Here is a 26,763-nt window from a genome sequence, read left to right on the forward strand (position 1 = left end):
TGTTGCATTTGTATTCTATGAAATAGCCTTTTTTTTTTTTGCCTCCCTCCTTCCTGTGCTGTTTTATCTGATACCGAACTTAGAGGCATCAGAAGGCCATCGACTGGGCTGCTGTATCTGACATGTAGGGTGTGAGGACGGACTGGACACGCATAGATTGGACACAAATGGCCAAAAAGCTAGCCTCTCTCTAAGCAGGCATCACTGCTACCAGCGTCATCTATGGAGCATCTTCATTACTTCAGCTCCCTAAATTTAAGGGGCTCCAAGCAGGCCCCCAGCTGCACACCTCTCTGCACTGGTCCCCTGCGGGAGCAGCAGGCTTCCAATCATCACCCGCAGCTTCACTAACAGCAATGTTCATAATATTACGGCTCGTGTGACATTTTCATTTTGTGTATTCCCCTCAGCCTGGACTGCAGTGCCTGATTCAGTATACAGTGGGAAAAACATACTTGTTTTCTCAGCATTCTATTGTTTGTATGTATTGTTTGAACAGCGTTGTATTTTGTTTTTGCAGGTATGCCTCTCAGTCTGGACTGCAAAGCGTTTTTTGGCTACAGCGGAGAGAACAGGAGGCCCATCATCTACTGGATGAAAGGAGAAAAGTTTGTGGAAGAGCTTGCAGGACATATTAAAGAAAGCGAAGTCAGGTAAATACACCGGCAACTGAACTGAATGATGAATCCACTTGTATTCAAAAGGAGAGTAGAAAAAAAGAAATACAGAAAGGTCTGCAGCCGTAAAAAAATGAACCACAGTTGGGTAAATGTCAACATGTGTAATTGTACATAATTTTGCTTTTGACACTTTCTCACCACTCCTGCAAGACACTGCAACAGTATCAAATACAGTCCGTCAGGTGCACAAGGTTTCCATTGTTAATTAATTTCTGAAAAGGCTTGACTGCAGCTGCACTCCTCACACTGTCAGTATCTAATTTGCTCTCTTATGATTTATGACTCATTGTGGGGTCTCTGACAGGTTTCTTCTCAACGTTCCCAAAAAATTATGAATACTAATAATAAAGTTAAATTGAATTCATTTTCTCCCCTATTGGGACCAATTATGCCGGGCCCTATTGGGAAAAGCCTCATTGTCTGCGGGGCGTCAAATATCATTAGAACGAGCAGCCAGATCGCCATGGAAACCATCAGCGTACACACAGTGTGACACTCACGCACACAGATTTAACCTGCCTGAAACAGGTAACACTTCATCAATGAACAGTTAAGCTCCAAGAAACAGCAGGCAAAAGGGACAATTCATCTGCTACTACAGTGTATTTTGGTCATCATAGGTTACGAAAGTGAAAACGTCATTTTCAGTGACTGTATCTCTATAGAGCAACATCACAGGGAGCACCAGCAGGCATTCCTGGCACATGCACAGCTAGGGATTTAGCTCAACCACAAACCTTAAACAAACATGCCGCAAACACTGTGTGGCATTAGTCGTTTCTGTATTAACTTAGCCTCTGCGGGGCTTTGTGAGTGCTCGATGAGGGGGATAGAGCTGCGATGAGGTATGCAGGATTAGAGCACACGGATCATAGGCTGACTTTAAAACTCCACCTGTTAATACTGCTGCACTGCAGTGCTGCGGAATCTCAGAATTAAATATTTGATCTATGCACCAACTTTGCCAATCCCGTTGCAAAATCAAACAGCAACACTGTTCCTGGGGTGTACAGTGCGCCGTCGACCGCACATGGGAGCGTTACGTGTCCAAAGAAAAGAAGGGTTCATTGCATCCTGTAGCTCTCTCTAATGATTGTATTGATTGCTTAAATTGATGAATTGCATAACAGTTGGCTCTCTGAAGTAATTTGCTAAGATTTTGCAATGTGACATTATCAGAGATGAGTCATTAGACAATCAAACAGGATGTAAACGAGTCCTCATTTTCTCCAGATATCGCAATGTCTTTCAATCCTGGTCCTCGGAGCTCAATGCCCTGTACATTTTAGATGTTCCCCTGAACCAACACACCCGATTCAAATGAATGGGTCATTTTCAATTGAATCATGTGTGTTGGTTCAGGGAACCCGAAGTACCAGGGTTGATGAACAATTTGATACCATTTTCCTTTTCTCTCGCAACACATTATTGATACACTCATACCAAATATTGATGTTCTGACTCAAAATGCAGGTTTCTAAAATGATTACTGTGCATTTCTGTCTTACAACAGTCACTACTTCATGCCTCTTTGTGGATAAAGTGGAGTTAAACAGATTGAAAACAATTTATTGAGTCCTTGAGCAGTGTCCTTTATTTGAACATTCTGACTCCAGATCTCCTCTGCTGTCTGGTAAATCAGGTTTTTGCCACATTATGGACATTTCACATTGCAATAATGTCGCGTGTAAGCATAAATAACTTGCACACAGGTAGGACTATGTGCACTCGTTATTTTATTGTTTAATTTCAGTTTGTAAACTGACATCACAATGCAGTGAACACATGATCCCTACTTCTTGTCATAGTCAAAATTCCTCACCGTGAGTGTTCAGTGTAAGACATGCTGAGGTTGCGCCTCTGTAAATGAGACTTCATAAAAACCATCAATTGATGAAAAAGTGTTCCAAAGATGTTATACTGTCTTTCTCCATGAAGCCTAAAATTTCTCTCCAATTCTCTGGTTTATCAATCAAGTGTGCGGGCTGATCCACGTTACGAGAAGGGGAGCGTCACAAGGGGACAGGTCATCAGTTCTGTCATCAAGTGATTACTTGAGATCAAATCTCACCTCCCCGGTCTATAGCCTACACAGCTAAACATGTACATCACTGGGACACAATATGTCTTACATAAAGAAAGACCTTAATGTATAACGTACTGAATTTACCAGGAGGCTATGATAACATAAACATTGTTCTCAACTCAACAACTTACTCAATTATCAAATTGAGCAATTTTACAAGGGAGTCTGGGGAATTTCTCTCCCTCAAGAGTTCCTCCTTGATGTGGCTGTAGGTATTGTTGTTCAAGTTTGCTGTCAGCTGTAGTGAAAAAAATCTCAAATTGTTATAAATTGTTAATAACTATGAGTTATAAGTTATACAGGCCAGTAAATAATGCAAAATACATGAATGTCGCACATCATTTACATGGACGTCATTATATAGACTCACCACTCAGCGCTCCCCAACTGTGACTGACTTTCCACATTGCTGTTCAGACTGAGCTTACTAATGTTTGCAACAACCCCTTTGGGTTGTGGTTTGACTGCCAGCCTTGGCTCACTCTATCTCACATAAATCTAACCTGGGAGTGTGTTTTCCCCCTGACCATTAGATGCAGTTGCTTTAGACTTATATTGGCGGTACTTTCAGTTTCAATAAAGTCGTTTCCTGTTGAATGCAGCCATGACAGCACAGTTTAACTGCACTACTCTCCTACGTTTCTAAGCAATTGCGTTTGAGTGCACAAGTTACTCACTTGTGGCAACGAGTAATTACAAGGTACAAGATACTAACCTCCTGGGCTCTGTAAGTAAACATGGTTTTAATGATAAAATCACAGTGTACCAGTAAATAAACTGTTTAAGCAATGATTAAATTATCATTATTAACATGAAATATCAGAATCAGCCTCTTCAGCTACTCACCTGCAACCTGAGACTTTATTACTTTTAAAGGCACACAGGGACTACTTGATCCAGCAGAGAAAATGCCTCTTTGTTTTCACTGTTTTCTTCATGTTATTGTTCAACCTGCCCACTGTTGAGGGAATATTCCCATTCAGTCACCTCTGGTACAGCATCCTGTAAAGAAATAGTGCTTTAACATGGACATAATTACAATCCTGTACTGGTTATTTTTGCCATCAGCACCAGCTTCCTCACCCTGACCTGGAAGTTGTCAAAGCCCTTATCATTAGAACATGTTTTTAAAGTAGAATCTGGACAAAATGTTCTTTTCTAACCAAAAGCTGTCTTATTTTATGTTATCAACTCAACACACCAATAATAATGTTAATGTTCCTCCCTAAAGGGAAATCCTTTTGCCTTCCACACTCCCTCGACAGGGAGATCAGAGGTCAGTGTCGGCTACAGAAGAGCAGATTCAGTGTCTTGCTCCAGGACACTTCAGCAGGAGGGCCACTTGCTAACCTGCTGGGGCTTGAAACCATGTTCTCCATTTAAATGATGATGGTCTCTGGAACAGCTCAGGCACTCAGTGGCCTCTGAAAATGTTCGATCCCTGGAAAACAGTGTCATAGATAAAAAAAATAACAGAAATGTGCACAGGTTTGCGTGTTCAAACTTCAAATTAATCATGCCCCGTGGTATTAAATTAACCTTTGCCTGATGAATTCTCCATCTTTCAGTCCAGTCCTCTGGCCACCTCTGATCCAATCACACCGCTGCTCCAAATCCAACAATCACACCACAGCAGACAGACTCCTGCTGTGATGCACATTAATCTGTCCACGTTTAGCAGCCGCCACCCATCCAGCTGCAGCACCGGCCACTGGACTGTGTATGACACTGTCTGTCTGAGAAAAGCTATAATTACCAATTCTTGTTACCCAGCAGTGTATGAAAGAACTCTCTCACCTCATTATTACTACACCACCTAGAGAATGCAGCTTTGATTTGTGTGACGCAGAGGAAGTTTCAGACTTTCTCCTCACACTAAGCCTTCAAGAGCTCCCCTTCTCAAAATCTTGCATCTGTCTCTTGAAGATACACCACCAACATAATAAATATCAGCAGCATAATTATTTTGACTGCAGTTGTTGGCAAAGCTTCAGTCCTGTCTAGCCAATCCACATTTCCACAACTCAGCTATCATAGTTCATGGTTCGATCATGTGCAATGAATTCCTAATTGCAATATTTCCACTTGGGGCGGTGCTCCCTTCCTTTTCACTTAAAGGCAGCACTGGCCCGTATGTGTAGTGGTGTGGAGAGGCTTCTTTACCTGCTTGATATTCACATCAGCTGCTCAAACCAACTGCTGTCAGAGCCTCGCTGTTTTTCTAACTACAGCTTGTATCTGCACCATTGTAAATTATTAGTCACCACTCTACAATTCTTCAGTATCTAAAATTACCAGTGTTTTCTGTGGAGCATTTTTGCCAACTCGATGTTGTTTGAGAGAGAACTAAGGAACTACTTTTTGTACATTCTGTAACATGAACAGCCCATTCTCCAGTATATAATAGTTAACCTTTCTGCAAACCACAGATACATCCATGGTTGACATTTGTACCAAATGTTGCATGTCATGTTCATGTTACATGATTATTAGCCACTTTTCGCATCAGGAGGTGGCGGGGATGGTGGTGGTGTTACAATCCACAAAGGTGCCAAATGGCTGACCGCAGTTCAAGTCACACCACTGGATCGTGTTGAGGACATGGGGACCTTTCCAGCCACTTTTGTGATAACCAAAACTATATATTTTTCATAGGACGTTAGACCATCGGCATTAGTGATCTTGGCGACCAAAACAGGTATTTTAAGCCAAACAATGATCTGAACTTATCTGTGGATTTGCGGAAATGTACACTGCTAAAAACTACTTCAAAATCTGCTTCAACTACTAAAATACAGGAACACTTGAAACACACTTCAGATCTTGATGAATGAATTATTCACTATGAAAATTGGTGATGTATAATGTATGATTTGTTGAGAACAAAATGATGTAACACTGGACAATGGAAACCAACCCATTGAGGGCTGGATACAAAATCACACTGAAAATCACACTAATGTGACTCAGTAGTGTGTATGGCCCATGCGTGCCTGTATGCACACCCAACAACGTCTGGGCATGCTCCTGATGACTCTGCAGATGATGTCCTTGGGGAGCTCTTTCCAGACCTCTGTATGGGCATCAGTGAGCTCCTGGACAGTCTGTGACCATACTTGGCACCGTCGAATGCACCGATACAAAATGTCCCATAGGTGCTCAATTGGATTTAGGTCAGGCGAACAAGACGGACAGTCAGTGGCATCAATGGCTCCGTCATGCAGGAACTGCCTATACACTCTGGCCACATCAGGTTGGGCACTGTCCTGCACCAGGAGGAGCCCACTGCACCAGTGTAAGGTCTGCCAATTGCTCTGAGGATTCCATCCCAGTACCTAACAGCAGTCAGGGTACAGTTGGCTATGACAAGGAAGTCTGCGCGACCCTCCAAGGATTTGCCTCCCCAGACCATCCCTGACCCACTGCCAGACCAGTCATGCTGGATGATGTTACAGGGAGCACAATGTCCAACACGCTGTCTCCAGACATACTCAGGCCTGACACATGTGCTCAGTGTGAAGCTGCTCTCATTTGTGAAGAGAACAGGGTGCCAGTGATAAACGTGCCAATTCTGGTGTTCTCTTGCAAATGTCAGTCGACTTGCATGGGGTGGGCTGTTAGCACAGTTCTCACTACAGGATGTTGGGTCCTCATGCCACCCTCATAAAGTCTGTTTTTGACAGTTTGGCCAGAAACATGCACACCTGTAGTCTGCGGGAGGTCATTTTGTAGGGCTCCCGCAGTGCTCCTCAGGGTCCTCCTCACACAAAGGATCAGATGCCGGTACTGCTGGTGGGTTCATGCCCTTCCACGGCCCTGTCCAGCTCTCCTTGGGCAATGGCCGGTCTCCTGCTATCACCTCCATGATCTTGAGACTGTGCTTGGAAACACAGCAAACCACACAGATAGACGTGCCATCCTGGAAGAGCTGGACTACCTGCACAACCTGCTTGGGCTGCAGCTACATAGGTAGATAGAGTCAGCAAAACCATTCCCTTGTTGGGGGTTGTCTTGCTTTTTTTTTCTCCGTTGCACCTGTTGTCACTTTAATTGATTGATTAATTGAGTGAAATTGATTCACAATCGTTTGTGCTTCCTAAATGGACATACTGATATCCCTGATGTTTAACTGACTTGGTGTTAAACTGTTACAAATGAGTGTTCCCTTCATTTTTTGAGCAGTGTATTTAGCGAACATGTATTCTTATGAGTAAGTTGACATGAAAATTGTCAAATTAAGCACTTCATTTGGCCAAGAGGTTAAGTTTAGTTAGGGATAACTAATTGTCTTTATTTTTTTCTGTATTTTTTATTGACAACAAATCCAATGAAGAGACCTAAAGTCACAAAGAATTGACAAAGACAGTATAACCTGTTTGTTGTCTGATCCAGGATTTACTTATGTAGTTGGTCTGGGCGTGAGTTGTGCTAAACAAGGAATGAGTGGTTAAGTAGAGCTGGACATCATCTGCGTGACTGACAGTGTGGCAAGGATGAACAACAGAGGACTGGGTACTGAGACCTTGGGTACATCTTGGGACAGAGGTGAAGTTGAACTGCTGTCACACATTTCAGTGACACACAGAATGACTTCAGCGAGGATGAGGCAGTACCAGTGACATTGTGCATCTCCAGGCAGCAGGAAAGATTTGTGAAGTTTATGATGCCAAAAGCAGCAGTGAGGCTAAATAGGATGTGAATACAGAGATTTCCATTGTATGCGAAGGAGATTTGTTGTTTTGAATGAATTAGAATTACATGAGCGTGTCATAGGGTTCACCACACCCCGGTGTTAAGATTTATGTGAAAAACGATCAAAGATTAGCTGAATAAATCATTTGTCACTACTTAATGGAATGAGTGTTTAGTATCAGGTGTCAGCCAATCATTAGAATTAGAGATTACAGAGAAATGGAGAGCAGTGAGAAGAGGAGGAAAAGAGGTCTGAAATGGATGAGGAGTGGGTATGGAGAGATATCGGAGGGAAGCTGAGAAAAAGGAAGAGAGGAAGTGATGTGTTTTTGAGGATTTTAGCAAGTCGCTGCTTTTGACAGTGACCTCTAATGCTCTGCCCTGGTAAACATCAGAGTGATGCACACACTCTAAACCACTGACACCCAGAGGAGGAGAGCAAGAGAGCGTCATTTGGTGCATTTCTTCAGGAACTTTTGACAGGATAGTAATTCAGTTCCCACAGAGATGACCCATGCTAAAATTGCATGTGTGTCAAAATTCTTTGAGCACTTGAATAAAAAACTGAAGTGTCAAATATTGTTACTTTTTATGATTATTTACCAAGAGAATAACTTTGGGAGTATTACATATCATCTTATCTCTGCCTGCCTTGGTTGCATTTGCTAGCCCCTGTGTGGTTCAACCTGTCAGTCTGGACTACTGTGGGTTGAATCTAAGTCGAATCCTCACATTATGTAAAGAAGAAGGAAAAACAAACTTCTGTGTCCTGTATCTGTTTTCCAATACCTTAAGTAAAAAGTATTTGTGTGAGCAAGGCTTTTTAAATTGTGAATGGTTTTTCATTCACTCTGAAGTCAGCCACTTCAGAATGCAAAGGAGGTCTCTACCTTTTGCCAGGTTCTTTTTTCTGCCAAATATTCAGTGTTGCGACAAATATAAATTCTCATATTTAGCCTGTACTACTTTACTGTGATTGTTGCTTGTGTTTGTTCTGACCCATTTATTCAATACCATATCCTGCTCAGTGATGTAAAAATCAAACTTTCCTGCACTATGGTTATGTTATCATCAAAGATGTTGGCAGCAGACAGAAGACTCTCTGTATTCAAACACTGCATTGTGTGCCAATGCACAAACGACACTCCAAAAGCCTGTCCGGATTTGTCTCAGTTCACACTCCTCACACACTCATTTTCTCTGGTCTTGTCGCAGTCTATGAGACAATTTCCTCCATGGTTCAAGCTAGGATTACTCGGGTATTAGAAGCTGACATTGAGTTCACGTCACAAAACAGCAGCTTTTTAAAATAATCTTCCCCTCTGAATCCCTGGATGGATGTTGTTAATTGCAGGAGGGCTGAAGAAAATTAAGTGGTTAACTGCCATAGTAACTGACTCTTTACTCTTCAGTAAACTCCTTCCTCCAACGATTGTCCAATCAAAGCCAAGCGACCACAACTATGGTGATTCTATCTATATTTGAAACCCTATCCCTGTTAGTACATACTAATTCGGCCTTAACGTAGCATGTAGTGTGCAGTATGCAAATAAAAGTAAACACTGTAGTATGCCAAAACTAATCAGATATTGTAGTATCTCAGAATAAATCTCCGGTTTGCATAAGACCTGTCTACCTCACCTACCATATCCCATATCGCAAAGCACTGGAACAGTCACAAAAACGGTCAGGTCAACTACAGAAAGGATTCGTTTTATTTTTTTTGTAATTTTTTATGTGCTAGGTCATCACCAAATTCCCTTCTGAAAAGATTTTAAGTGAGAAAGCAGCTGTGTGTGTTCAGAATAGTGGCAGTTTTATCTGTCCTTACTGCTCTGAATCTGCACTGTCAGTACACTGAGTCTGATCTTAGATATCAGTGGTTATGGCCGAATCTGACCTCAAATCAGGCTTAAAGGTGCGTGTTATGACCCAAACATCAGTTCAGTCCTCCTCCCTCCCTCCTCCACCTCCTCTCTTCCTCCACCTCCTCTCTTCCTCCACCTCGGAGCCTTTTAGAGGAGTATGACCTCACCATAAGGAGAGAGGCTTTCTCCAGCTGTCGCCAATGTTCTGTACACATGCGTCCTTGCTCCCTCTGTCCTCCTTTTTCATCTGCTCTATGCTCCACGCCTCATTTCTCCTCTCTCTTACTTTCTTCATTCCTTTTGAAGCGTTTGGTGCAGACATGGACCTCCAAATGTCTGTAAGATTTACTGAAGATTTCCCTCCCTAGTCTCTGCCCCCCTCATTCATTTCCACCCCTGTAAGCTATTTTTTGACAAATAGCCCATGAGAAAACTCCAAAAACTACAGAGTATAAAGAGATGTTGCTGATATCTGTTACTGTTGTCTTCTGTCTGTGTGTTTTTCCAGGATTTTAAGGGAGCATTTAGGGGAGAAGGAGGTGCAGCTGTCCTTAATATTCGATGCAGTGGAGGAGGCAGACCTGGCCAACTACACCTGTTATGTGGAGAACCATATAGGGAAGCGCAGCGGGAGCGCTATACTGCAGAAGAAAGGTATATTACTCTTCTCCCTTCCCTTCCTCACATTTTACTGAGACAGGATCAAAGAAGTGCGTCAAATGTGCCATCTTTTCATCAGGTCAGAACTGACACTTCTCCTGGAACAGTAAATCTATTTGAGTGACAGAGAAAATGTGATAATCACAAACAGCCTGCACGTTATTGCTCATTAAAAAAACAACAACAAAAAGTTTGGTTCAAATTTGTTATTTTGACTATACTGACAGATATCCAAAATCATCAACATCATCATTACTATCAACTATATTTATGCAGCACAAAACAAACAGGATAGGGAATATTAGATGGGGCCTAGAACAAAGCCTTGTGGCACCCCATAGCTGCTTTCTGCTTCCAAATTATACAGTCAAAGAGCGAATTATTGTGATACTGTTTGAAGCAGTTTGGAATGTGTCTACAGTGTCTACACAAAAACTCAAAAATGGGGACCCAAACCATTGTACTGATTTATCAGGCGATTGAAGGGACCAGTAGTAGCACCATGTTGCAAGACAAAGATCAGTCAAAATGCTTCAAAATTATGAGATTTAAAAACTAATTTCTCTTCATCCAATCATCACGACATCCTTTCACATAGCAAGCTGCCCTATTTGTGATTAACTTTTTTATCAAGTAAAATAAGGTCCAGCTGACGCTGCCAGGCAAAGTGGTACTGCTTCCAGTGTAAAACAGAAGTTAGTACGCAATTTAACAGAACATGCCCTAGTTCAGGCAAAGAACAAGGTGAATAGCGTATGCCCACCTCTTGATGAGCTGCTGAAGCTGCTGTCTCCAGCTGCCAGTAGTTCCCCAAAGGATGCTGATTGGTTCACTGTCTGTGTGTTTGGCCACAAGCAACTAGCTTGAAGCCTGGTGAGATGATCATGTGATCTTCCGACTCCGACTACCTCACAGGGAAAACTTGTCTGCCAGTCAACAGAAAAAGTTAGCCTATTGCTCATCATCTGTCATCATCTGGATTGGATCAGCTGTCAAAGTGTTTTTGAACTTTAGACAGTGCTAGGTTGGCTTTTTCCCAATGCTGCCGGTTTTTATGCTAACCTAAGCTAAGCCAAACTTGTCTTGACTATCACTCAGACGTATGAGTTATATAGATTTATCTATCTAACTCTTGGCAAAAAGGATAATAATCGAATTTCCCAAAATGTTGAACTATTTGTCTCAGCAGGTTAAATATCGTCTTAAAGCTCCTGTTGCTAAGCTAGTAAAACTGAGTCGGGAATGAGACTCAGAAATCAACTATCTTACCAAAAGGAGCTTTAAGGTTTAAGATTTGATATCTACTCACAGACAATTAACTGCAAATAGCTGGTAAACAAGCAGCCTAGTCAGGCTCTGGATTTAAAGCTTCATCTGTGTATTGTCCCAACGGCAGTGCTTTACTTGTTTACCCTGACTTGCTAAATATAAAACGGTAGCTGCTCTAGTTACCTGGGACATATTCCACTTCTCTTTATGTTTCTGTTAGCAAGAAAAACCCCTACAGCTCAAGAGCTGATGCTACTTTTATGGCTCAGTAAATATTTGTGGGTGTGAACGGCTTCCAAGATAATTAAGGCTTTAAACCGCATGCTGTCATCAAGAAATATGAGAGATGTAAAATAAAAATAAAAATGTTTCTTCAAAGTTTAATTTCAAACATTTGGGTAGCTGCTCTTAAACGACTGATGGGAAAGAAAATATAGTGAAGCAAAGACAGTCCAACAGAAAATCCAAGAGGAGCAATGTTACAGAAGCTGTGATTGACAGGCGAAGTGTGGTGAGAGAACACATCAACAACCAGTGCTGAGCACCGCAGATGGAGGCACAAAATAAAAAAAAAAAAGAAAGAACAAAAAAGAAAAGAGAACAGGATCTTATAGTGACTGCTTTAAATATTCACCTGAAAATGCACAAGGGCACTGTTCTCTTTGTAAACAATTGCAGCAGTCCTGCAGTATCTGGCTCTACCATCTGATGAGCAGAGAGAACGGGCCTGTTCAAGTCAGAAGCCACAACCTGGAGGGGGAGAGAGAAACCTAGAGAGACAAAGAGAAACAAAGAAACAGCGCCAGTGGAGAAGATGAATCGTCTCTGTTACCTCAAATTTCACTGGAAAAAAGGGGGCAGTATGAACGCCCGGCTGTATGAAATAAATGCATGTAATGCAGGGAGGCAGGGACAGGGAGTATTGGGTGGGGGGGGCGAGGCAAGAGATAAACAGGCACAGAAATGGCGGGAGACAGAACGAGGAAAGAAAACGGAGAAATAATAGATGCGGGCCAAGAAATAAAGACGGGGAAGGTGAGGGGTGTACGGGAAAATTGGGAGAGACAAAGTGAAGAGAGGAAGAGAAAAGAAGAGACATGGGGAGGTGGGGGGGAGAGAGAGGAGGAGGACTAAAAACAGGTCTTTCTCTCTCCACGTCTGACTCGCGCTGAATGCCTTGGGTGTCAGATCTATCTTACTATACTTAACTAGCACCCTGGGGACTCTCGCACACAGGCGCGAGCACACACACAGACACAGGATCACAGACACACACACACACACACACACACACACACACACACACACACACACATCTCCAGAGGGGGTCAGGAAGGGAAGTGTAGGGTCGTCATTATTTCACACTATAATTACTCGGATGAATACGGGAAATGTGCGTGCGTGTGTGTGCGTGTGTGTGCGTGCGTGCATGCGTGAGTGTGTGTGTGTTTGTGTACAAATCTTTACGGTAAAACAATAGGCAGCACATTCTAGTGTGTGTGTGTGTGGTCAGACCGGATGCACACACACTAGAAACATATACCTTCCCCTCATGGGAGACTAAAAGGGCTTAAAGGGGCTGTTGGAGAGCATGGTTCTGTGCTACAGTACGAAGGAACACACATGAACACTTTTGAAAGCATCTCATCTCTTGTGTCTCCTGTTGATTCTAAATGAAGTGGTGTGAAAGTCTCGGACGCAGTCAGGCTTCCCTCTCCCTCGGTCTCCTTTCCCCTCCCCTTCTATCTCTTAATTTAGCAGTAGTTGTCTCAAAGCTTTAAACTCCCTCTTGTCTTGCGTCTCTTTGTCTACATCTCCTGCACTGTGATCAGTATAGATTTGAAGGGAAAAAAAATGAGCAGGAGATAATAGCTTTAACCTGGAAAGGAATTCCTTCATTCACTGTAATTCACTGTAATATTCAGTAGGATATTGGCCAAATACATGCCATTTCCCTTGTGCATCATAATCAAAAGTATCTCTCGTTCGACTGATAAAAGACCACATTCACTGTAAAAAAAAATGTTATATCAAAAACACTTTTATTTGGAAAATAACTTGGTGTGGATTAAGTTTGTTACTAGCAAGACAATCAACTGTTCATTTGGAAACAGCAGCTCATCAAGAGGTGGGCATACGCTATTTACCTCGTTCTTTGCCTGAACTCGGGCACTTCCACGTTCCCTTAAATTGCGTAATGACTTTTGGTCGTGCTGAACCTGGACTTGTTTAACCTGATCCTCCTTCCTCAACCTCCTTCCTATAGCTACAGACCTTACACTCTTTATAACACTTCTCCTCATTTCCTCCTTTGCAGCTGTTATATGGCCACAAGAGGTCACCGCCTAACAAAAGATTGAACTCAAATAAACTAAACTGGAAACAATGACACTGTATTTTACGGTGATGTGTAGAACTGTCAGTGACTAAGTAAACTTAGAATCGAACTCCAGTAAACCATGCGGGTGAAAAGTCATTTTCTAACATGCGCTATAGTCGGCTACTTTAGTAATAGTTCACTAACTGGGCTAAATAGCCAGCAGTCTGTCCCGGCGCTCTCCTCGCCTGAAGCCTTGAAGCTTACAGGGTCGCATTTGGGCGCCTGAAAACATCATGACAGCCTAAACAAAGCACAAGTTGTCCGAAGTTAGCACAAGTTATCAAAGCTTGATTTCATGCACTGTGTGTGTGATTGAATTAGGGTGTGCTGTCACCCCGCAGTGATCCGAGGTAATGGGCTGATGCGTCTATGTTGTGCGCGTGCACTCACACACCTACAGTACACACGCCATACACATCCACTTATCGTAACTGACAGAGCAGAAAGAGCTGCCTTCAGCCACCACAACAAGAGGCTTACTAGAAAGACAAACAGAGGGAGAGGGATGGACGGAAGGAGATGACAGGAGAGTGAAGGGGGACGGACAGACGAACGACATGACAGTGACACTCAGAGGTTTTTGTTTTGGTTCACAACAGGTTTCCTATCTTTTCTGCTTCATCCAGAGGCAAAACGTAGAGATTTATGCACCCATACATTCACACTTTGTCACTTCAAGTGTCTTGGACCGATCAGATAGCTGTGGAATAGCGGCGCAAGAGTGCAGCTGCATCCAGGAAGCTTTGATCAATCTCATCGCTCAGACCTCCCCGAGCAAGGGTTAAAGATGCATTCGAGCCTGACGATGAAGAGGCGTAAATGCATCAGTCTCCCTGAGGTGCGAACATCTTTACATCACCTGAGTGTTGCCACGTCAGTAGGCACTCTGTACAAATACCCACTCACAGGTGTGTCCCCTATGATGACAGCAGTTAAAGTCAAAGGAATTACTGTGAATTAGCCCTACTTTCCCAAGCTCCTGTTGCTATTTCTGTAAATAAACTGCTAGTGTGCAAAGCTTATTCTTCCTCCACTTCCGCCTTTTTTTTTTGGCGTTTACCGAACACCCTCTATACTTGTAGCCTGGGAGAAACGAGACAGATGGACTCAGATTTGTGATCTGCCATCAGAGATTTGGATAAGTGTACACGAAAGTGGCTTAAACCGCTTTTGGATTTTATTCAGGCACGAGACACTCAAAATTTGAAAGTAAGTGTAAACGAGGCCATTGAGTGTGAATATCTGCTTAGCGGTGCATGCTTGGCACTTTTCCAGTACGCCTAACTTTTTCCAGAGAAGAGTCACTTTTTCTTGTCTCTAACTTGTTGTAAAAAAGCTTTATCTGAACACAAGATCAATTGACCAGCTGATTTGGAGCTTTTTATCTGGTTTCAAGACTTTCTTCAGCAGGTGGAGTTTGCCATTTGTCATGGACCTTTAGATGTTTACATTTATTTCAAGGCCCCGCACATCCACAAAGGTGTTCTGCACATTCTGGCCCAACACATCCTCATACCCAATCAAATGCATAGGTCGACTGTCAGCAACTCCGAAATTGATATATGTCAGCATTCCAAAAAAGAAAACATGACTTCTGCAGCTAAACAGTGACACATGTACTGGACATTCTCCTATGGTCACTGCTTGGTTAGGTTTAGGGTTTCTGCTAAAATTACTATGTTACTTCTACGACCTTCTGTACATAGAAAAAACATATGTTGAGTTTTGTAGATGAAGTAACTTGATGACTTTAGTAAGTAACCTTTTCACTCTTTATACTATCTTTCCTTACTTCCTCCTTGGAAGCTTTACAAATAACTCCAGCTGTGAGATGCTGCCCCTTAACAACAGATGTAAATATAGGTTACAATAGACGGCTTTCATTTTTGACCTCTATAGTCGGTTTTCTGATGAGGATGGGCTCTCCTGGGTGATCAGACCTCTGCTCAGGTTCAGGTTGGATGGAGATATGTTGGCATCATATGAGGTCGCTATTCTTCATGAACTAACAATGAAGACAATGGTGTGACTGTTCCTACCCTGATGGGAGCAACAAAACCAAAGGAAGAATGAGGGAGTTGTCATCTGAGTGCAGTCTTCCTCATAATAGGTCTGATCAGACACAGTAACCTGTTGGTAGCACAGGACTGAAGGAAGGACTTCCTCTGTTCACCTTTGTTGTTTCTGCAAACATTAGACTCTACTGTATGTTGACTCAAGTTTAGAGGGAAGTGGAGGTCTTCCTCATCACTTTAATTTTGTAAAGACAGCTTTTCTTCGGCTACGTGTAATCTCAAAAGAAACTGCTTCTCAAGGCGTTTCAGCATCTCATGATGGTTCCAAATTGAAATATAAGGCAGATGGGACGTTTGGGACAGAAGCTTTAAGGCTATTTTTATTTCGTAATTATTAATGTTGATTTTTCGACAGACTGCTTTGGCAACAGATGCTAATTGCACTTCTCATACAGCCAGTGGAAGCAAATTGAAAACTAATAGAGAAGGACAGTAAAGGTTGGCGAAATACACAAGGCGGCATCAGTGTGTTTGTGAGAGGAAGACAAAGAGCATGACTGGGAGAAAAGTTATGTAAAATATAGTTGAAATTTGCTTCATCGCACACCACAGGCAGACAGTCTCACCACCATTACCGGTGGCGTTCACTACTCCTTCTGTGCCTAATAAGTAAAAAGCGTACTTAAAATTCAACGCTCAAATCCTGCTCCCGTTTTCCTGTGCATTGATATCAGGAGACGGCAGCAAGTGACTCATTACTAATGGAAAATATCTGAGAAAGATGGATGAAGGAGCGAGCGCTGATAGAGCGTGGGGAGGAGAACAGAGAGAGGAAGGGAGGAACACTGGAGAAGGAGCGGGGGATGGATGGAGGCAGGGGGACACAGAGAGAGAGAGGTGGAGGTTTTTCTAAATGGGCCTCATTACTAATGGAAGCAATCTGAGCTCACTTCACTGTAGAGCAAATATTTGGTAATTAGTTAAATTTGACTATTTTTCTTCTCCCCTCAGTTAGCCCCTCCATTCCATCCCACCCTCCTTCCTTCCCTCCCTGTCGCTGTCCCACCTCCTTCTACCGTATAGTGGCTCTGTGTGTGAGTAAAGGTGGTGTAGCAGCTCAGAGTAGAGTTGGAGAGACGTCTACTGGTGAAACATGGTAACTTCAGACAGACTGTATACCATGGTGATGAATAAAAACAGGTGCATTTTGCAAGGAAAAAACATTATACCTATGTTAACAACATCAAAGAAGGCCTCAGATCTTAAGTTCTGTGCTTAAATTCTACACCTCATGTCATTCAATCAATACTACGACCAGCAGAAGGTCTATTCTCGGGTTAAATTATACATATTAAAAAAAAAGAATGATAATTTTACATGGAAAAATGTCTTGACTTTCTGTCTATTTGACACTCCTCAATAGACTGTTTTGAACAATATGTCAGTTCAATGTTGTCATTTGAAAAAAAAAAAAAAAAAGTAGTTGTGAGGTCATACAAGCCAAGCAGAAACAAAGGGTAGTAAAGAGATTATATTCTCTGTGGATAATTACACGTGACAGCTCACCAGACCAGTAGGTGGCGCTGTTCTCCCAGATGGCAACCAAAAACCAGCCTGTGATGACACACTGATACTGCAGGGGTCAGACCTCAGGCTCAGTTAGAACGCAGCCACAAAACAAATCCTCATTTGCTTGAGGCAAATAAAATGTGGCAATTGCAAATGACCATAAAATGAAATAGAATAACATAATACATGTTCAGAGAGGATAGAAACAAGAATGTGTATAAACTGACATTAGATTAATAATGCTCATCACACAGCATCTGGAACTGTGTGGTTACAGTGGTTACACCTGGCATGACTCAGACGAGCGATAGATGCTGGTTTTCATGCGTAGGAGACAAGCTGGTGTCTGTGTGTGTGTGTGTGTGAGTGTGTGTGTGTGTGTGAGTGAGAGAGAGAGAGAGAGAGATAGTAATAGATCATATTTCCCATGGTGTCATTCACCAGCCATGTTCCATTAATCTCCTATCCACTCATATTTCCTATGATAGCACCATCATTCATGCACACACACACACACACACACACACACACACCTCGGTTTATGTGTATGTGTTTGTGTGTGTCCAATGCGCTGACATGAGGTCATCTGCCATATACTTTTTCGTGTTGAGGCTGACTTTGTGCTTCATGCCACTCTATAATCTAATAACATAATGGGCGCTTCCTTCCTTCTCTGTCAATTCCATTTTGATTCAGTGACCATCAGACCATCACCAGACACTCTCATCAAAATCATCAACATAGACCACAAGCTCATTAATGCAAGCCATCAAAATATCAGTCCCATTTGCAGATAGCTCGTTTGATGCATTAGAGAGCTCTTTATTGGAGCTGGGGAAATATGCTCTGTGCAAACCAATCTTAGTCCTCTATGCTGAAGCCTTTTCCCCTCATAAGTGAAACTTATAACTTGCAAACACGTCACTACACTACACTACAATGAAAAAAAAAAAAAAAAGAACTCAAAGGATGAGGTGTAACTGAGCCGTTTGGTCAATGGGAATTGGGTTAACTTCACCACATCCAAGAGCAATAGTCAGGCACTTCCCTGGGTATTTGAATGGCAAGCACCTGGGACTACAGCTTTAAATACCAATATACTGGAAGGCAAAACCAGTTACTTGGCTTTCAAGGCAAAGATGTACTTAAAAGATGAGGCTTTGCTACATTTGAGAGAAAAAACAACACCTTCTTCTCGTTTCAGTCTTTATTCCCTCACAGTGTCACAGTGACCACAAATTGTAGGAAGACTGAACTGTAGATTCAGCAGCTTTAGAATTCCAGTTGAAAGAAACTGAGAGACTGTGTTGACTCATCCAGAGACTGTGAATGACAGTGTTCCTTGTCCCTTAACTGAAACCAGCATTTTGCATTGTAACAGGGGACTAACCCTGTTTTCTTATCCCTAAATCCAACCACGTCCATGTTCGGTCTGAATCCGATCCGCCACTCCAGCAGAGCAGATGGGTTTCACTCTAGTCTATGTGTGCACTTCCACATGCTCCACTGCGTTGGGTCTCTGTTCAAGTGCAGCTGCGGCAGCCCTCACCTTTCTTTAGCAGCGGCTTCTATTTCTGCCGGATGTGGAGCATGGTGCATCAATTCATCCAAATTCAGCACAGAGCAGACAGGAAGTCACGCACCGAAACAACAACAAAACATCCAGTTGATTTTCATAATGAAAGTCCGTGTTGGTGCCAGCAAAAAAATCATGAAAAAGAGTCAAATGAAAGCATGTCTTCTAATCTTTCAGTTGGGAACAGCTTGTGTTGTTGTGTTTACAACACAAACCTGTAACTGCGGTCACGTGTGATTCTGTCTCGCAGTCTCACAACTCCAGCTGCCTGGCAGTGCTGCCCCGTGCTGCACTCAAAATGCAGCCGGTGGGGGAACTGTAGCGCTTACATGCAACCAGTGGAGCTCCTGGGTTAGAGCGATTGGTACGCCGTATCATATATTTATGAGGATCTAGGTTTGAGACTTTATCTTGTGAATATTACTAACAGTGTTATTACTGCTCAGCCCACTTAGATAGCAAGTCTGAAGCTTTGACAGTGCTGCCAATGCATTATGAGTTATTATGACTTTATTACTCACTCTAGTTCTACTGAGCACAGGAAGCATCACTGGTATCACTCCAGAGTTTGATTCAGCAGGATTGCACAACTAACCAAATTAAACATGATACTTTACTCACATATGAGGCATAAACAGAGCAACATGCGTATCTCAGGCCTCTATTTGCCTCCTGGTATACGTTTGATTTTGACTTTGGCTCAACAAGACAAGTCGATAAACCTGAGGGAGGAGTGAGCTGCAAAGTGGTTAATTCATAGTTTGCTCTCCTAATAATCCTTTCACATTACAGGGAGTGATTGCTTTCATTGTTTGACAGCAGAATAGTGCCTAATGGTGCTTCGATTTAAGTCTAACTGTGATAGTCATTCAGCCTCTGACCTCCCTCTAGAAGTCCAAAGTGAATTTGTAAATGAGCAAATGAAGCAGGGGAACATTAACAGTCAGTGTCCTTTGAATTAGCTCTTGACAGCCAGCTTGGTTTTGTGGTTTTACACGAGTCATGTTAACACGTCTGACAGGCCTGGCTCAGTGTGTGTGTGTGTGTGTGTGTGTGTGTGTTTCTTCCTCATTCAGTCAATCCAGTGTGCTTTATTGGCAAGAACATAAGGCAAACTGTGATTCATTAAATAACAAACGCCAGCAACAACCAATCCTGTTTGTCCAAACGTTTATTTGTGTAAGCGAACGTTTCACTCAGTCATTGATTTAGAAAAATGTGCCAATCTGAGGGTCTTCACTGACTTTATTTTTTATATTTCCTGAAGTCAAATTGCAGTTGCAGACTGACTTCACATAACTCAGGGGGGGAGCAAACCAGATTGTACAAAGCACAGATAAACATCAGCTAAACCAAGCTTCAGGAATACATTGATTTAAACTGGAAAAATGTGTGATGATTTTGTTTTTACCTTGCTGTCAGTGGTCTGTTGCGCATTAACCGAAATAAATCGCATTGATTTATTTTCCACCCCTGCCTCTGCTGTATCTCTCTCAATATAGATATGTATCGTCTGGAGTTGGCTGGTGGTCTGGGCGTCATATTGTTGCTGCTGGGGGTCCTGACGGCACTTTATAAGTGTTACAACCTGGAGATCATGCTCTGCTACAGGAGACACTTTGGAAGTGATGAAACTGAAGATGGTAAGCCTATTCGTACACTCGTGTTTAGACTAGTGAGATTATATCAACATACATACTGCACAAGAAGGAGCAAAGAACGACAAGCATGGAAGACAGCAGCACACGCATTCAATAAGTTATGATGGAAACATCATAATGTTGGTGAGGCAATAAAATGCACAAATGACTTTCACTCATTCAAGTCAAAGAAAGCAGTTGGAAAAGAAAAGCACCAAAGTGAAAAAAAGTCTTTTTCTCGACTGATTGTGCGGATGTTTTTTTTCTTTCTGTCATCCATTGAGGTGATGAGCTTCATTTTTCACAGCAGCTGACAAATGGGAAATTGCTATACAAGCAAATGAATTTTACATTTCAAAACCAAAATTAAAGTCCAAAATCACTCAGCCTTCCTCAGTATGATATTCCCAAGATCTCATGCCCTAAACTATTTTCCTGATTCCTTTTAGAGGAACACCAGAACAGTTATAAACATATTTCCTGAGTGAACCATTCAGTTCACACCTGATATTAATGTTTGCCTTGAGCGATCACTTGAGATCAGATCTCACTTCAGATCGTGTTTCTCCTCATGCAATAACACTTGAAAGCACACGATTTTTGTAAGGGAGTCTGGGGATCATACAGTTGATGGTTTAATGGTAAGTTGAAACTGGCAGTGTGTTGACAAACATCTGCAGCCAACATTGACAGGTTATGAGAGCCCAAACAGTGAATCACATGAAAATTAGGACAGTGTGTGATCCACTCTGCCTGTTGCAATGTAAATATAACCTGCGATGTGAGACAAGAATCATATGCATGATATGGTCAAACAAATAATATTGCGATTATTATGACAGATATTACGATTGTTATATTGTTGACGATCATGACGATGTGACATTTGACCAAGCAGACTTATTTTCTGACATCCAGAGAAAAAGACAAGAAACATGACAGTCGTTGGCTTTTCTGCTGTTTTGTTCCGACTATTGACACATTTTTGACTAACTGTGCAGCCCCATATGCACGTGTTAAGAGTCAAACTGAGTGGTTTTCAAAAAGTCTACCTGCCTTGCTGATGTTCCATCTGCCTGTCTCTCTCTTCACAGATAACAAGGAGTATGATGCCTATCTGTCCTATACTAAAGTGGACCTAGACTCTTTGGGCAGGTCAGTCACTTTGTACATATGTGTGCTCTCTTCTTCTGCTAACAACACTAGCTGTTGCACTCACAGTCGTCAGTGACAGCAGCTTGTAAAGCACGAGCTGAACTCGATCGTGTGTTGTAACATTAAAGGCTCATTATGATTAAATGTAGATTCAAACAACTTCCACTGGAAAAAGTTAGTCTGGCTGTGATAAACTGTTCTGAGCAGCACCTTTAAAGTGAAGTAAGGTTGCCAGGTGTGGTATAAAGGGTTTGTCACAAAGACCTTTGCCAAACTAAAACCAGTTACGTTCCCTTACATCACACATTGTCTTTATTATGTTTCTATTGTACTGGCATATTGTGTTAATCTAAAGTCTTTAATATTTTTGGATAGACTTTTAGTCTGTATGTTAAGCTAAGCTAAACACCTCTTTGCTTTAGCTCCAGAATAAATGATATCGCATCGGTGGATGCTGGATGATGCTGGATGATGTTACATTACACAATTTCTGGGGATTTAAGATTATTTTTAACTGTTAACTCTTTAAACTGTGCATTAGCATCCAATACCAGATGCTCCTTTAACAGATGGTGTTGTACTTCATTTTGAATCTGGAGCCATGATCGTTATTCTTTCCACCAGCAGGTCGAGCAGTGACGAGGAGACATTTGCTTTGGAGATACTGCCGGATGTTTTAGAGAAACATTATGGATACAAGCTGTTTATACCAGACAGAGATCTGATACCCAGCAGTAGTAAGTATCTATCTATCTATCTATCTATCTATCTATCTATCTATCTATCTATCTATCTATCTATCTATTAGGGCTTGATTTTTAAAAATTTGTTGTCAGTGTGGAGTAAGGCAGCTGCTTTGTACAAAGTCGACAAACAGCTTTGTTAGATACTTTTCCATCTACGGTGTAGAACAGTAAATACTTCCATACACTACTTCTCAGATGCTTTGGTGTCGCGATTGTCCATGCAGGATGGCTTTGCTCGCTAGTGTCCTCCATTTTCATCGCAAACAACATAATATTACTAGCGGAATTGACAGGTCAAAAGTTAACAGGGCGTGCAATAGGTCAAGCTGATTTAGAGCGCCCTCTGCTGGATCCCAATGCAAACTACTTCAAACGGTCTGTTGTGCTTACAGACTGTACATTTTGATTTTTTTTTCATTACATTCAAATACAAATTTTTCCCCCCACTTTCGAACGAATATTCGAATTTTGAATAAAAAGTGACAGCCCTACTATCCATCCATCCATCCATCTGCCTACTTACCTTGCCTACAGATTTTATCACTGTCAGAATAAATAAGAATGTATGGGTATCTTCATCATAACATACTTACAAGCAGACACACATACGTCTGTGTATGCATCCTATGGACTCTGTAACCACACACACACACACACACACACACACACACACACAGTTATAGTCACAGTTTCATACCAACAAATGCTGACATGCTAAACAGGATTCTCAGAGCTCAAAGAGTATGCACGCACAGATATACAGACACAGTTTGTCATCATTTCTAGGGGTTATGTGTCACTCTCTGTCCAACTGGAGGAGGAAATGAGATGGTTTGCTGTTATCTGTCAATGCTCTGACAAACTGTTCCACCACTGACACACACAGAAAGGTGGAAAATACCCTCATGGCCTTTACATATGTCTGTAGTCACACACTCTATATTCTGGACACTATGGATAGCAGTACTGCAGCTGTTGTCCACAAGCCTAAATGTAATACTCTCAAAATATACACTGAACACTATGAAATAGTACTGTAGGCCAATGTGTCTACACGCACAGTGAGGAGACTGTAATCTGTACACAGCTTTGTCAGTATTCTCAGTATATACACACAGTACACACATACACACACACACACACACATTCATCCTCGTAAGCTCGTCTCTGGCCTTGCTAGCTTCAGGGACAGTGAATGGAGTATTTAAGATTGAAGTGTATAAAGATTCATCTGCTTCACAACTGTTTTTCACATAAACATACCTTTCAGTGATTCTATTCGATTCGATTCTACGTTGCATCACAATCACTGCACATGGCTATGTTTTCATCAAATGATATATATGAACTCCCTTTTGATGTTATGTGCTCTGAGAAAGCACAAACATATAAACTAGAACAGTGCTGTTTACTAGTTAACTATATGTTAATTGACATATGAAATATGTTTGACTGATGTAAATTTTTACCATTGCCTTTATTGGTTGATCCAGCGCTAATAAATATACTTGACTAGCTTGGTTCATTGTGAAATTACCTGGGCTTTGGTTTCGTGGTAAAGTGCGGGTGTAACCTTCTCTGTGACGTGGCTGCGTGACGGGAGCTTTTATCGCAGCTCCAGTGTCTTCAACAGGTGACGAAACCCAGTGTTGTCAATCACAGACTAATGCTGTAAATCCTGACCAATAAAAGCTGCCACAGATTGGGTTATTCCCTTCCTTTTCTCCGTGTTGGGTGGCAGAGTTGGCAGCATGTTCTTGGCTGGACCGGGTCTCCTGTCTCTATAGCAGCTGCTAACATTGACAGAAGCCTGTCCAGGTGAAAGCGGCTAACGTGGTTTCTCAAGTTAGCGGTAGTCCTGAGGTAATTGATTTTATTGTGACACACTTTACACAGCCTGTGTGTCTTGCCCAGTTCGCCTTGTCAGTGTCTTCATAAAATCCGAAATGTGTCCAGGCGGCCGCTTTTAAAATGCTACGTGAACTACTGCTACGTTATGACTTTTTTCCTCAGCCATGTCGCACAATGAATGAGATGACGTCAGTCAGATGAGATGCATTTACTGTAGTTTCTTTGAAGCGGCGGAAAAAGTAGAACAAAGAGAGAGTTTAAAACTTGTACTGGCACAGGCCGAAAATCAAAAGTTATGTTAGCAGGCTATTATCGATTATGGTGTGTCATGGCATTGTTGCATATTTGTCCATGTCCGTATTGTGATGCATTGTTAAAATGATTCATTTCCACACCCCTTAGCAGCAGTTATTCTGTTAATATGCTGGCCCTATATGTTTGGAGTATGAATTCAACGTGGTCACTTCTTCAAATTGCACCTATACAGTGAATCAAATATCTACATAAAGTGTGAAAGGGCTCATGGGTAGTGATGATGAACAGTGTCTCTCAGCTCTAAAGGACATTTTAGCATCTTTCAGCTCATTGTTTTTGTCAAAACATTGAACATATGGTTCAATATCACTGCTCTCATAAACAATACTTTGAGACAGGCAACTACTTTGTAGCGAAAAATATCTGTTGAACATAGTGAAGCATTTGGCAGCTAAAGAGCCATATATTTCCTTTAAGAGTTACAGGAGACCAATACAGAAGACTGGACATTGAATGACTCCAAATGAATGCTAATGTTGCTAGGCGTCTGCTGGACGTGTAAAGGGGCAACTGCTTGCAAAACTTCATAAGTGTGTTTGCAGCTTAGTTTAAAACATTTAAAAATGTTTAAAAAATTATTAACAGAATATGAAGAAATACCAATTATTATGTTGTGTCAAAGACGTTTATGTATTGTGTTGCAAAGATATCTGTGGAAGTTAGCATGCTAGTCAGCTATCCCCAGGCCTGAAAACCTCTTTCTCGCAGTGGTCCAAAGGTCCTGCAGTGTAAACACCAACTCTCTAGCTGACAAGCTAACAGTAGCTAATGTCATAAACAGAATACAGTTAACAGCAGTTACCTTTCCGGTGATATGCTGCCCCCCTATTTAATTTTTATAACTGATTTGCTTAATATTCAAATGCAGTGTACAACAACTGCCCACATAACAACCCTTTAAGTATGAATAACTAATCATATCTTTGAATGACATTTGGTGAACAAATAAATGCATGAAAGATCCCCACAGTTTATAAAACACCAGAAATAGTGAAATGACATGCAACACCCTCCAAAAGATGATGAAAGAGAAAGACAGAGACAGCCTGTCATTCATGAAGCATACTGTTTTCATATATTTTCACAGACTACAGATTTGAAAAATAATTGGCAATTTCAGTGACGCATGTTCCGAATAAAACATTCAGAATGTCACAAACAAATAATTAGAAATGGGACTGTCTGGGAAGAGTAAACATTTCCACTGGGTTTGTTATGAACCAACAGCACCATAAGGACAAAAAAAAAAATAAAAAAGGAAAACATTAAAAACTGTGATTTGGCACAAACTGACTCATATATTGAGACATACAATAGCTCCTCCTCGTTTTGTGTACTTTTCACAATCTCATCACCTTCCTCAATTTCACAATTTCCCAAAGTTGAACGTAAAAATTGATGTGTCAGCACGTTACAGAATATCCGACATGTAAATGCTGTCTCACTCTTAAAGACTTACCAGCTTTGTTTATATTCAAATGCAGTTTTAATTTCTAACCCTAATCCTTTTAAACGCAGAGAAACAGGAGTCACATTTTACTTTAAGCGTGGAGAGAGTTAGGAGAGCTGACTGACAAGACAGTGAGGGAGGATTTGTTGTCAGAGCGAAAAGCAAAAGTGCCTCATTGGCAATATGTGGAATTTAAACTCAGTCATAACAGACCACCTGATAGCATTAAGGAGGGAAAGGGAGTTGTTACCTCGCTGAGAAGTTGGAAGTGTGCACCCTGTCACCCGCAGCTCTTCATCTAACAGCTCCTTACTGTTCAGTACTCCAGACAACAGAATAAACCTACTCCCTGACATATTAAGAAATGAATCCGCTGTCTTGAAATTTCAAACAAAGTTGCATTTGTGAAGAACGACAGCGATGGTAACTGAACACACTGCATTTCCTGTGACTACTCTGCTTCAAAATAAAAGGCAACTCAAAATTTACTTTTTGAAGTTCTAATTTCAATTGCACAGGTGTAGTTTAAATTGGTGTGAAGCAACTAAAGATGAAAAATAATTTGGCTGGTCGAGTTTTATTATATTTTATTATTTCGAGATACTGTGACACGGACGACTGACCAAACACAGCAATGCCATAAATGCACTGCTCAGCAGCAATTCACTAACAGCACTTTACTGTGGCTGCTATTTCAATGGCTTGATACTTTGACTTTTAATTATTTGGTTGGTTGTTTGCTGTAACTGTGATTAATGTCCCATGCCCTCCTTATGTTGTCTTTGTGTTTTCTTTTTTTTTGCCCTCTACT

General features: G+C 41.6%; 1 protein-coding gene and 1 long non-coding RNA gene across 7 annotated transcripts in view; one reads left to right on the forward strand and one right to left on the reverse strand.

Annotated features, from left to right (window-relative positions):
- il1rapl2 (interleukin 1 receptor accessory protein-like 2) overlaps positions 1-26,763 on the forward strand; it is a 468,801-nt gene that overhangs the window by 432,081 nt on the left and 9,957 nt on the right. For 4 of the 5 annotated variants that reach the window (XM_037076491.1, XM_037076494.1, XM_037076493.1 and 1 more), the window contains 5 exons: positions 521-653; positions 9,835-9,980; positions 20,298-20,438; positions 21,530-21,590; positions 22,215-22,327. In XM_037076491.1, the coding sequence (XP_036932386.1) occupies positions 521-653; positions 9,835-9,980; positions 20,298-20,438; positions 21,530-21,590; positions 22,215-22,327 (594 nt within the window). The remainder of the gene's footprint in view (positions 1-520; positions 654-9,834; positions 9,981-20,297; positions 20,439-21,529; positions 21,591-22,214; positions 22,328-26,763) is intronic. The other variant, XM_037076496.1, reaches the window with a different exon arrangement.
- LOC119007112 overlaps positions 2,474-26,763 on the reverse strand; it is a 31,518-nt gene continuing 7,228 nt past the window's right edge. The window contains exons 1-4 of one of the 2 annotated variants that reach the window (XR_005071026.1): positions 4,306-5,894; positions 3,968-4,207; positions 3,613-3,768; positions 2,474-3,004 (exon numbers count right to left, since the gene is read on the reverse strand). This is a non-coding gene — a long non-coding RNA (uncharacterized LOC119007112). Of the gene's footprint in view, positions 3,005-3,612; positions 3,769-3,967; positions 4,208-4,305; positions 5,895-11,889; positions 12,026-26,763 lie in introns of those variants that run through there. The other variant, XR_005071027.1, reaches the window with a different exon arrangement.

The sequence above is a fragment of the Acanthopagrus latus genome, chromosome 18 (assembly GCF_904848185.1).
Source record: "Acanthopagrus latus isolate v.2019 chromosome 18, fAcaLat1.1, whole genome shotgun sequence".
Classification (NCBI taxonomy): domain Eukaryota; kingdom Metazoa; phylum Chordata; class Actinopteri; order Spariformes; family Sparidae; genus Acanthopagrus; species Acanthopagrus latus.